The sequence below is a fragment of the Eubalaena glacialis genome, chromosome 8 (assembly GCF_028564815.1).
Source record: "Eubalaena glacialis isolate mEubGla1 chromosome 8, mEubGla1.1.hap2.+ XY, whole genome shotgun sequence".
Classification (NCBI taxonomy): domain Eukaryota; kingdom Metazoa; phylum Chordata; class Mammalia; order Artiodactyla; family Balaenidae; genus Eubalaena; species Eubalaena glacialis.
Genome location: NC_083723.1, coordinates 10,828,258 through 10,841,434, shown reverse-complemented (window position 1 = coordinate 10,841,434; position 13,177 = coordinate 10,828,258). Strand labels below are relative to the sequence as shown.

General features: G+C 39.6%; 1 protein-coding gene across 1 annotated transcript in view; it reads left to right on the top strand.

Annotated features, from left to right (window-relative positions):
- Positions 1–13,177, top strand: part of HECW1 (HECT, C2 and WW domain containing E3 ubiquitin protein ligase 1) — a 250,247-nt gene that overhangs the window by 74,469 nt on the left and 162,601 nt on the right. Inside the window, exons 4-5 of the mRNA XM_061197560.1 lie at positions 199–274; positions 9,664–9,833. Coding sequence (XP_061053543.1) covers positions 199–274; positions 9,664–9,833 — 246 coding nt within the window. The remainder of the gene's footprint in view (positions 1–198; positions 275–9,663; positions 9,834–13,177) is intronic.

Here is a 13,177-nt window from a genome sequence, read left to right as displayed (position 1 = left end):
TTCCCACTCTATTACTGGGAAAGACATTAGGTTGCTAAAAGCTTCTTTTAATCAGTAGTAGCCTAATGAAATCACAATGCTGCTGTCTTTGTATTCTGTAGCTACAGAAATAACTGTGATTAAGCATGTTTGTATTGGAGTGTGAGTATCTATTTCAATGCTTCTTTTGCTTGTCTCCCATTTTCTGTCTTCTTACAGATTTTTAAAAGTATTGGCTCTGATGAGACTGTGCAAGGGCAAGGAAGTCGGAGGCTGATCAGCTTTTCTCTCTCAGGTATGTATTGCTCATATGAAGGCCTTGTGGAGTGAATAAGAATGTCAGTCAACAGTCAGGAGACCCCTTCAGTTTGACTCTTATCTATAAGTTACTCAACCTCTCTGTGCCTCAGTTTCTCCATCTGTAAAACAAAATTTTAAAATATCCGCTCCATTCCCCTGTTGACTAAAAAATATGCGCAACCTAAAAGTTGTGAGTTATGTTTTATTTGGTGGGAATTTTTAGGACTTCAAGCCGGGGAGGTAGCATCTCAAGTAACCCCAAGAGAACTGCTCGGAGGAGGCAAGGGTGGGGCTAGGATATATAGGAGTTTTGCAACAAAGGGCAGGTAGTCTGAATGTCAAAAGATTACTGTTAAGTAAAGAAAATCAGATGATCTCAAGTTAAAGCATTTAGTGCTTTTCTATGTTTGGGAAGATGCAAGAGTCTGCATTCCTTTGATATGCACCTCAGCTATCTGGGGCCAGTATCCTGTGTTTTCATATCCTGAGTTTCCTCAGGGCTCACCAACTCACCATGGGTGGTGGCTGCAGTCGCTGATGACTGTGACATCCTTTGTTTACTGATATGGCAGGAAACATTCCATTTCTCACCCCTTGACCTCATAAGGGTACAAGAGGATTCAATAAGGAATAGATGCATTCCCTATATGAGGTGAGATGATGAGAAGAGAAGCTACCATTCTACTTTTCCTTCATGGCTAACTAGCAGTAATTGAGTGTTTATAAAGTGGAGGTAGGGGAAAGCCTGAGGCAAGAAGCAGCTAGCAGACCCTTGGTCTAAATAAAATCTCACATGAAATCCATTTGGTAAAACAGATTAAAAACTGAGCTGCTCAGAAAAGTACACTTGTGGAAAGATCAGTGAAATCCAAAAAACACCTGTCATTTAGTTAATCATAATTAGTTAATAGTTGAGAGTAATTTAGTTAACTTTTTAGTTTTCATCATGTACCATAGTTCCATAACCTGTTAACAGTAAGGGAAACTGGGTAGACTCTTCTTTGAATCTAAAATAATTTCAAAATTAAAACTATAAAGAAAAACTGAGTTGCTCTGGCTAAACTGATATACAGAGTTCAGAGCCCCATGCACTCAATTTCACCCTAAGTGGTCTTTGCGAAGACACAATGGCATGAAGCTGTAGGGCACAGAACTGTTCAGCACAGTTTGAAAACTATTGCTTAGCTTATTATCAAACCAACAAATATTGTAGGCCATAAATATCAGAGATCTGAGATCACAGAAATGAAGTTCATGAGTGTCCTTGGGAGATGGACGGTCAACTGAGGCTTTTCATGTCTAAGTGAGCCCCCAGTAAAGCAAACGTGTGTCTAAAAATCCATTGATAAGTGATAATAACAAGGTTAATGTACAAAAAGTCAGTCTCTTTCCTATATACCAGCAATGAACAAATGGAATTTAAGTTAAAAACGCAATACCATTTACATTAGCACCTCCCCAAAATGAAATACTTAGGTATAAATCTACCAAAATGTTGATATGTTCAAGATGTTTATAGGGAAAACTACAAAACTCTAATGAATTAAATCAAAGAAGAATGAAATAAATGGAGATATATTCCATGTTCATGGATGGGAAGACTTAATATTGTAAAGATGTCAGGTCTTCCCAAACTAATCTATAGAATCAGTGCAATCCCAATCAAAACTCCAGCAAGTCATTTTGTGAATTCTGACAAACTGATTCTAAAATTTATAATGAGAGGCAAAAGACCCAGAATAGCCAACACAATGTTGAAGGAGAATATCAAAGTTGGAGGACTGATGCTACACAACTTCAAGACTTACTATAAAGCTGCAGTAATCAAGACAGTGTGGTACTGGTGAATAAAAGAAAAAAACAGAAAAATAGATAAATGAAATAGACTAGAGAGCCCAGAAATAGACCCCCATATAGTCAGCTGATCTTTGACATATGAGCAGAGACAATACAGTTGAGCAAAATAGTCCCTTCCATAAATGGTGCTGGAACAACTGGACATCCACATGCAAAAAAAAATGAATCAAGACACAGACCTTATACCCTTCACAAAAATTAACTCAAAATGGATCATAGACCTGAATGTAAAACACAAAACTATAAAACTCCTAGAAGATAACATAGGAGAAAACCTAGATGACCTTGGGTAGGGTGGTGCCTTTTTAGATACAACACCAAAGACATAATGCATGAAAAAAAATTGATAAGATGGACTTCATTAAAATTAAAAACTTCTGTTCTGCAAAAGACAATGTCAAGGGAATGAGAAGACAAGCCACAGACTCAGAGAAAATATTTGCAAAAGACACATCTGATAAAGGACAGTTAATCCAAAATATACAAAGAACTCTTAAAACTCAACAATATGAAAACAAACAACCCAGTTGAAAAATGGGCCAAAGATCTTATCATCTTGTCAGACATCTCACCAAAGAAGCTATACAGATGGCAAGTAATCATATGAAATGGTACTCCACATCATATGCCATTAGGGAAATGCAAATTAAAACAACAACTAGATACCAGCTATGTACCTACTGGAATAGCTAAAATCCAGAACACTGAAAACACCAAATGCTGGTGAGGACGTGGAGCAAAAGGAACTCACATTTATTGCTGGTAGGAATGTAAAATGGCACAGACACTCTGGAACACAGTTTGGTAGTTTCTTTCAAAACTAAACATTCTCTTACCGCATGACCCCATGATCACATTCCTTGGAAATTACCCAAATGGAGTAATTTTCATACAAAAACCTAATACAGATGTTTATAGCAGCTTTATTTATGATTGCCAAAACTTGGAAGCCATCAAGATGTCTTTCAGTAGCTGAATGGATAAATAAACCATGGTACATTCAGATAATGGAATATTATTTGGTGCTATAAAGAAATGAGCTATCAGGCCATGAAAAGACATGGAGGAATCTTGAACGCATATTACTCATTGAAAAAAGCCAATCTGCAAAGGCTACGTACTGTATGATTTCAACTATGTCACACTCTGGAAAAGGTAAAACTATGGAGATGATAAAAAGATCAGTGGTTGCTGGGAGATGGGGGAAGGAGAGATGAATAGGCAGAGAACAGAGGATTTTTAGGCAGTGAAAATACTCTGTGTGATACAGTAATTATGGATACATGTCATAATGCATTTGTCAATGCCCAGAGAGTGTACAATGCCAAGAGTGAATTGTAACGTTAACAATGGATTTTGGGAAAAGAAGTAAAGTATCTCTCAACTGTGATTATGATGTGTCGATGTAGGCTCATCAGTTTTAACCAATGTACCACTCTGGTAGGGGATGGGATGTTGATAATGGGGGAGGCAATGCATGTGTGGGCAGGCAGTATATGGGAAAATCTCTGTACTTCCTTTTAATTTTGCTATAAATCTACAGCCACTCTAAAAAAATTAAGTCTTAAAAGAAACCTATAGACAACATTAGTATGTGTCTGTCTAGGTTTAAAAAGAAAAGGAAAAAGAAGAAACTCAATACTTTTGTATTACTGGGACAGAAAACTAACAACTCCTGAGTTGTTATTCTTATGTTCCCATTGAAATGCTTGATAACAATTATTTGTACAAACCTTCAGAAACAGTAGAAACCAGGAAAACTACTCTACTGTCTGCCAGAAATGAAGAATTTTCACTAACCAAAGCTCACTAAAATCCTAAAGCCTAAGAGGGATGCCATACAGGATGGACAACATGGGGCTGGGGGAGGAGACGAAATATCCATTCACTGGTTCCCATTTTGGCTCTGCCATGTAGACATGGGCTCACAGACTCACCACAGGAAAGGAAACCAACCCCCCCCCCACCACCACCAGCTTGGTTCAAAAAGCTACTTTATAAGGTGATCAGGATGGACTCATCTCCTACAGCCCCCAATGTATCATTTTTCTTACACTTATCTCAAGGCAAAAATTGCCGGCAATGAAATGTGACTGGAGATGTAAAATTAGCAACTAAAGAAGCAAGCCTGGAATGGTCGTGGAAATATAATACTTAGTAGTTGAATATGTATATGTTTAATTCACTACGTCTGTCAAGGAAAAATAGAAGTAAATACTGCTTAAAGTAGCATAATAAATTCCATGCCTCAAAGAAAGATGTGATAAAAAGATTATCAAATCTACAGCTAAGCAAAGCCCACAAAGTATCAAAAAGTTGACTAGATGCTGGTCATCTCCAGGTGTAAAAGTGGGGACGAGGATTCCAACAGCAGCTCGTTGGACAACCAAACTAACTAAAGATGGACAATACCAGGGGTACACAACCTACTCACGGATAAAGAATAGACATTGTGACTTGAAGAATGTGTGGAGAATAGATTCTACCTTAAAAACAAAAAAAGTTGAAGGACATAACACTCAAAAGGAAAAAGACAAGTATTTTGTTGGCAAATATCTGCTCAAGAGAAATAAGGGATTTATCACTTGTCTGCTTGTACTCTATAAAATACAGGAAAGTGCAGGACCTATTAAGTAAGAGGTCTAGGATGAAGAAAAATGGTAAGGGATTTCTTTGAAGCTAAAAGAAAGTCAAGTGTACCTGTTTCCTGTTGCTGCTGTAACAAACTACCACAAAGTTAGTGGCCTGAAACAAGACATATGTATTCACACAGTTCTGGAGATCAGAAGTCCAAAATGACTCTTAAGGGACTAAAATCAGGGTGTCGACAGGCAGGGCTGGTTCTCTTCTGGGATCTCCTGAGAAGAATCCACTCCTCATCTCTTTCAGGTTCTCGAGTCTACCTGCATGTTTTGGCTCGTGGCTGCATCACTCCAGTCTCTGCTCTGTTGTCACAGCACTTTCTCCTCATTTTGCCCCTCCTTCCTCCATTTTATAAAGACTCTTATAATTACATTGGGCCTAACTGGATAATCCAGGCTAATCTCTCCATCTCAGTAAAGATCCTTCACCACATCTGCAAAGTCCCTTTTACCATGTAAGGTGACATATTCACAGGTTCCAGGGATTAGGTCATGGTCATCTGTGAGGGACCATTTTTCTGTCTATCATAGTCAAGGAGAGATTTAAAATAAATTCTAAAAGGTGCGATCACAGAATTCAAAGTGAGCTTTGAGAGCTTTTAGAAAGCAGTAAGAGCGTACTCACCACTACAGAATTAGAGTCAATGATACGGTAGAATGACTTGAGATTCTCTCCTAGAAAACATAGAAGAAGGGTCAGACCTAAAAAGGATAAGGAAGTAAAAAGATGGATGACATATACAGAGCCAATACATAGATATTTAATGTTTTTGATGAAATGATCAGAACAAATTGAAAGGAAATAATAAGAGAAAGGTTTCTTGAGTTGAATGTGATTTTGAATCTTTAAATTAGACTATAAGGTGCTGAGGAAGAAAATGTATGTACAGAGACCAACATCTAGACAAATGCCAATTTTTTTAAAGAAATTTTCAAATGCAGACACAGTAGACATCTGAGTGGAAAACGCGTGATACTTACAAAAGAATAAACCTCATGTTAATCTCAGACTTGTCTTCTTATCATACAGAATGCTAAAATCATGAAACAAAAGCTACAGAGTTTTAAGGGCAGCATGTTTTAGCTGAAGATTTCTGTGCCCACCAGGTTGTCATTTATGTAAGAAGGCAAGAGAAGCACATTCTCAGGATTGCTAGGGCTCAAAGAACTTCACCCTTGCATCTTATCTGAAAGTAATATGTGAACATCCACGCCAGCATACAGAAAGATAAATTTAAGAAAACTCAAGAACTGGAGATACTGCATATAATTGGACTGCTTTTCTTTTTAGAATTTAAAATGAGAAATAACCAGAAAGATAGATCATGGAATTGTCTCCTCTGGAAATTTTCCAGAATAGAGTAGACATGTCAAAGCAAGACTGTTGATGCAAATGGTTTACTTCTCAAATCTGTTTATATAGTCAGTTTTTACCACTCCTTGGTGGTAATAAATTTCCTGTGTAACTACTATCCCTTTAATTTTCAGTGAATTAACACTACAACCTTAAAAATCATAAATGCAAATACAGATTTTTTTCACAAGTATTGGAGACAATTTAAATATTCAAAATTACCACAGAGCCAAATAATGAAATACTATGTACTGTTTAAGAATTATGTATACAAAATGTTCTAAAAGACATGGGACATCCTTATGGTATAATCCAGGCAAAAGAAAAAATTTAGGGTACAAGTTTGTATATACAGTATGGTCGCAACTATGCAAAGAAAATTACTGAAAGGCAATAAAGAAAAAGTCTAGCAATGGTTGCCACTATGCAGTACAATTTGAAATAATTTTAAAATTCTGTTTCTTTTCCTTCTATATTTAAAAAAGTTACAGTAGGCATCATGTTTACCATCAGAACAAAAAACTAATGCAGGAAAAAATGAGGGAAAATTAAGTATTTTCGCATTAATGTATCATTTACTGTTGGAAAATCACAAAACTCTGTGTTCTTATAGACATCCATTCCAACAATCTCATAGTTGAAGAAATTGAGACCTGAAGAAGTTGTTTTCTAAAGTTACAAAGCTCAATAGAGAGTGTTCCAGAACTAAAATCTGGATATACTGACTCCCAGCCGAATGCTCTTTTAACTCCTAATTAACTCCTTATTGCAACAGGTTTCAAACGTTTTTACTCCGTGAAACATATATTTTTATAAGTATACAAACTGAACTTAAACTATAAAAGCTCACTGAAGGGCATGAAAGGAGGCATGAAAAAATGAAGAAACATATGTTCTTGAATAGGAAGTATTGTAAAGTTACCATTTCTCCCAAAATTAATCTATAGATTCAATGCAATTCCAATCAAAATCTCAATTTTTTGGAGGGGAGCTGATTAAAAAATTAAAAGATTAATCCAGAAGAATAAATGTGTGACTGGTAAAGAAAGATGTTTTCTTTTGGAAAAAAGCAAGAACAATAAAGAGTAACTAGACTTATCAGGTATCAGACGTATGATAAAGACATTATGCAGATTTAGACAAGTTGTTTGATGGAAGAGAATTTTTTAAAAAGACCTGTTTATGCTTGAGAATTTGACCTATGCCAAAGTTGTCATTTTTATAAAAAGATAATATCACATAATGGTTAAAAACACAGACTTTGGAATCAAAGAAGCAGGTTCAAATTTCATTTCTGACATTGACCAACTCTGAAGACCTGGTCAGGTTACTTAACTCAGAAACCTCTATTTTCTCTTCCTCAAATTAGGGATGTAATAACTATCTTGTAGAGTTTGTGGTTATGATTAAATCAGATAATGTATTTGAAGGGCATAGAATGGTCCCCAGAATTTAGTAGCTAATCAATAAATGGCAGGCAGTAGTGGTGGAGGTGATGAAGGTGATGATAGTCATTATTTTATGATGGATAAATCTATATGTCTGTCACACTCTGGGCCATATTCCCCAACACCACCCCCAGATTTGGTGATTCACTGGGAGAACTCAGCATGTAGTCATACTCGTGACTATAATCAATAGTCAATTACATTGACTATAATCAATTACATTGAAAAGATACAAAGCAAATTGTGAAGGAAAAAGGTGCCTGTGATGAAGTTTGGAGGAAACCAGGCACAAGTTTCCACGAGTCCTCTCTCACTGGAGTCACACAGCTTGGGTTTATTTCTCCCAGTTTGTGAAATACTATGAAATACTATATACCAGGGAAGCTCATTACAGACTCAAGAGCCCAAGGTTTTGATTGGGGGCTGGTCATACGGCCAAATTGCTCCTAGCACCTACCAAAATTCCAGACTCCCAGAAGAAAAGTAGGTGTTCAGCATAAACCACGTAGTTTGCACAGACACTTGAGGCACAGAGAGCCACTCTTATCAATTCTGAGATGTGGGAACCCTCCTGAGATCCAAGTTCCCAGACCCTAGCCAAGGACCAACCTCAGAAACAGACCTTTCGAAGGAGAGAAGTCTCAGGCTGCTTTGTTACTTCTTCTGCACACATTCCCATGGGTGTAGCCTGGGTTTTGCAAATTTCTGTGATGTTTGTACTTTCTAACCTTTATTCCGCCTCATGACAGTATATTATAATGCAAGAGAGTAAGAATAATTTCATTATGGAGACACCCTTGAATCAACTCAAAATAACATTTAAGTAAATGCACATGAAAACTTCTGTACTTTCTTCATCGGTAACAAATTCCTCCAACACCTCACAACTTATACCATAGTTAAGAATCAGTTCAATGTATTTTTACCTGTTTCTTTCACTTATATATAAATATGAACAATTTGGGGGGGGAAATACTTTGATAATAGAAAATTTTTAATTATATTTTTTGATATCATATATTTCTAATAAATATAAGATGATTTCAAATTATCTCAGAACAGCCATAAACCATTATCACATATGACCTCTCTCTCTCTCCCCCCGCCCGACACAGAGCATGAAATTGTACATGATCAGACCTTTTCAATTACATGGAACGCCTCAGTTGTCAAAGCCTTCCCTCCCGACCACATGGTCTCTCCTCAGAACCCTCCTCACTGATGTGCATTAGCTCCATGGAGGCCATGTTTTTTCCTTTCCTCCAATGTCCGTGCTCTTTGCTCTTTTAATCCTCGCCTTTCTCTTTATTTCTTCTGATGCACTCTCTCCTTACTCAGTGAAAATTATATTTATTGTGAGGCTAGAGCCCTTGTTTTTCTGTCTTCACTTTGAAGAAGTGGTTCCTGCTTCCCTGGTGGCGCAGTGGTTAAGAATCCGCCTGCCAATGCAGGGGACACGGGTTCGAGCCCTGGTCCGGGAAGGTCCCACATGCCGCGGAGCAACTAAGCCCGTGCGCCACAACTACTGAGCCTGCACTCTAGAGCCCGTGAACCACAACTACTGAGCCCACACGCCTAGAGCCCGTGCTCTGCAACAAGAGAAGTCAACTCAATGAGAAGCCCACACACCGCAACAAAGACCCAATGCAGCCAAAAATAAAATAAAATTCACCTGGACCCACTGAATTTTCCAAGTTGGATTTCCTCCCTCAGTGTGCATCAGGTTTCCCGAGGTGACCCTCAGCCCCTCACCCCAACCTGCCTGAGGAACGCCAGAAGCCCAGACCACTAGGGGTCAACGGTCCTCTCTTGAAAAGCATAGTGACCACAATGCCAGTCTTGACTTATTACAGGCACTTCTTAACCAAAACAATTTAATAAGTAAATGTTCATTTAAATCAGTAAATGTTCCATGTAATGGGTTCTGGAGACATATCAGTCTGTATTTGTAATGAGGTGGAAAATGGTCTAAAGATTGAAAAACTTTTTACATGTTTCAGATGGACTCTTCTCCTTGTGTGAGGCCTAATATAATGTTAACGTTGCTAAAACACGTGAAATTAAAATATCCTGTGTTTTATAGATTTCCAGGCCATGGGGTTGAAGAAAGGGATGTTTTTCAACCCAGACCCTTACCTGAAGATTTCCATTCAGCCTGGGAAGCACAGCATCTTCCCTGCCCTCCCACACCACGGACAGGAGAGGCGATCCAAGATCATCGGCAACACCGTGAACCCCATCTGGCAGGCCGAGGTGAGCGCCCGGGCCCTGAAAAGGAGCTTAAGGGACAACAAAATGATTGACCCTGAAGCCCACATGCTACTCCCTCCCTCCTTGGAGCCCCAAACTCTGCTGCTAAGTTCATGGTTCTCTTGGTCCTGGAAAGTCACCATGTTCTCTTTGGATTACAACTCCTAGAGATCTTGATTAGTCTCACAACGCGGGACCATGAAACTATTCATTGCAGCTGCGCTCAGTAGCCATACACAGTCAGCCTTCTGTATCTGCAGGTTCTGCAATGTAGAGATTCAACCAACCTCGGATGGAAAATATTTGGGGAAAAAAAAAATTCCAGAAAGCAAAACTTGAATTTGCTGCACACAGGCACTATTTACCTAACATTACATTGTATTTGCAACTACTTACATAGCATTTACACTGTATTAGATATTGTAAGTAATCTGGAGATAACGTAAAGCATACAGGAGGATGTGTGTAGGTTATATGCAAATTCTACGCCATTTTATGTAAGGGACTTGAGCATCCATGGATTTTGGTGTCCTCAGCAGGTACTGGAACAAGTCCCCCAACATACCGCCATAACTATAATAGCCTCTTGCTCTGATTCTGAGCTTGCACCTGAAAGCAGGACAGGAGAAGGAAGTGATGTGTTTTAATCCAAGCATTCTCATTCTTCCCACGCATGTGGTCCTTAAGCAAGAGTGCCAAATTTGAATTGTGTCCCTCTGGACCAGTTCCAGAGATTCTGCAACTGTCAGGTTTCCTAGGACAGGTAAATCAATAAGCCTTAAAATAACACTAAGATATGGGGTTGCATATTGTTTGATTTAAATAGACACGGAGGCTGATTGTTCATGCCATCTTCCTGGTTTACACAGTGCTAGGCAACTTGCTGGAGTTTCAGATAGTTTGTTTTATCTGATACAGGACCTTCTCCTCTCTTCCATGTGTCTCCACCACCAGCTGGGAGCTAGGAGGTTCCTCAGCAAAGCCTCATCAGGGTCAGCCTCACAGTGACTAAGTCCTGCCCTAGAGAATCAGCAGAAAGTTGTCTCACCCACTGACTGCCTAGCTCCCTGCTTTAGCTTGAGGGTATAACCTGCAAACTGCATGGCTTGGGAGACAGCGGGGCTTAAGGCATGGAAATGCCACAGTATATAATGTAGCGGTTAAAAGTACAGATTTGCAGTCACACAGATCTTGGTTCAAATCCCAGCTCGGCCAGTTGTATAACTTTGAGAAATCAGTTATCCTGAATCTGAGCATCAGATTATCATCAGGCTGGTGCTGACGGAAATGTGTTACTACTACCCTGGGCACTCGCTTTGGGCACGGCTCCTTCCTTTATTCTTCAAAGTAGATCATCTCTGATGCAGAACTTTCAAGCATCCTTGACAAGAAAGTGTAGATATTTGGGGCCGAAGTTTTTTCATTGTCTCTTAAATTATACCACCTACTTCCTAGGCTTAATTTAGCCTGACCCAGGTTTTACAGAAGATCAACATGAGAGCTTTTAAGTGGCCGTCAGGGAAATAGAGTTGTATTTGAACTTCTTACTACTTTGGTTATCAACAGACTCTAAAGCACCCACAGGACCACTAGCATGGAATCTTGAATCTTAAATTATTTGTTTCTTCAGTCCTGGCTGTTCTCGCCAATTATTTATGGACTCCTCACTCCATTCCTGGAGATAATACAAGATGCCACAGGAATGTATAGCACATGGAAAAAAAAAAAAAAAAACAAGCCTCTCTCTTCTAAAGAACTTTAGAGCAGCTTGTACTAAGACATTTAGTCATAAAGGTATTATAAGTCTCAAAGAACATTTATAAAATCCAGCACCATCAGAATATGTTTTGGCTAAAAATGTCAACTAGAATCCACTTTAAGTTCTGAAATTATTTCCGAATCTTTAGTTCAGATATACTTTGCTCTGCAAGGACACAGGCCAACTGTCACTCTCCCTCTGCTCTTGACCTCCTCGTTCTTTCCAGTGTGCTGTGGCGAAGGTCGGCATCCTAAGATAAGTTTCACTACATGTCTCCCTGACAAGGCTCAGACTGAGGATAACTGATTTCTCAAGTTAAACAGCAAGTAACTGGCTGAGCTGTCTACCCAACGTAAATCAGACAGCTAGTGGGAAGCAGCCGCATAGCCCAGGGAGATCAGCTCGGTGCTTTGTGACCACCTAGAGGGGTGGGATAGGGAGGGTGGGAGGGAGGGAGACGCAAGAGGGAAGAGATATGGGAACATATGTATATGTGTAACTGATTCACTTTGCTATAAAGCAGAAACTAACACACCCTTGTAAAGCAATTATACTCCAATAAAGATGCTAAAAAAAAAAAGAAGGGGTGTGGGGTTGAGAAAAACAAAAAACAAAAAACACAGCGTGGTTTGCGTGATCGCAAAGCTGTATTTTCAAACCCCTAAATTAGCTTACAGTGCCCAGAGCTCAAATGTGGGAGTCTCAGCCCCTGGGCAGAACATTCGAGGCCTCAATGACCCAGCATTGCTTACCACTTGTGTCAGTTAGGGATGCCTCAGGCTCTAAGCCAGAGGAAGCCTGGTCAGCTGTGATATTTCTCACAAACCGGAAGTCCAGAAGGAGGTGGTCCAGGCACTGCAGCTACTGAGTACGGCCACCAGGGACGCAAGCTCTCTGGGTCTTGCCACTACACCTTAGCAGGTGGCTCTCGTCTTCCTGTCTTAAAGCCTCAAACCCAAGTTCCAGGTAGGAAGAAAGCAAAAAGGCCAAAGAAGCTTTCTCCTTGAAAGGCTTTGAATTACTATCCTGTAAGAGAAGCCCTATTACCTATCACAGGAGCTCACCTGGTTGGGAAAATCTAGTGTTTCGCTTCCCTGACTCTCTAGTCGGGAGGGCCGGGGACTAGACAGTTGAACGTAGGCGTTGAATAAACCAGTTTATAGTGTCTGCAGTGTGCTTCGGCTTTACTCTCCAGCACCTTTTACCTCCAACATTACACTAAGACCACTCTCAGTAACTGCTGTCCCCCAGTGCCCCTTGTGCTTTCACATGGCTGCATAAATTGTGTCTTTGCTTGTATCTACCTAAATTGTACATCCTCAACTAATCCAACCAGAGACTCCTGCTCATCCATCAATTCTCAGCTAAAATACCACCTCCTACCTGGCGCCCCATCCCAGGCCTCAGAAGGAAAATGCTTCCTCCTCTTTGCTCCTTTGTCCAGACCTCTACATAGTGTCTTCTATTTGCACAGCTGTCTTCCTCACGAGACTTTGAGCTCTTCAAGGAAAGGAATCACATCCAATTTATCTTGATACCTCCAGTTCCTGGACCTAATACTACTAGGTTCTGTAGGGATTACTATGCC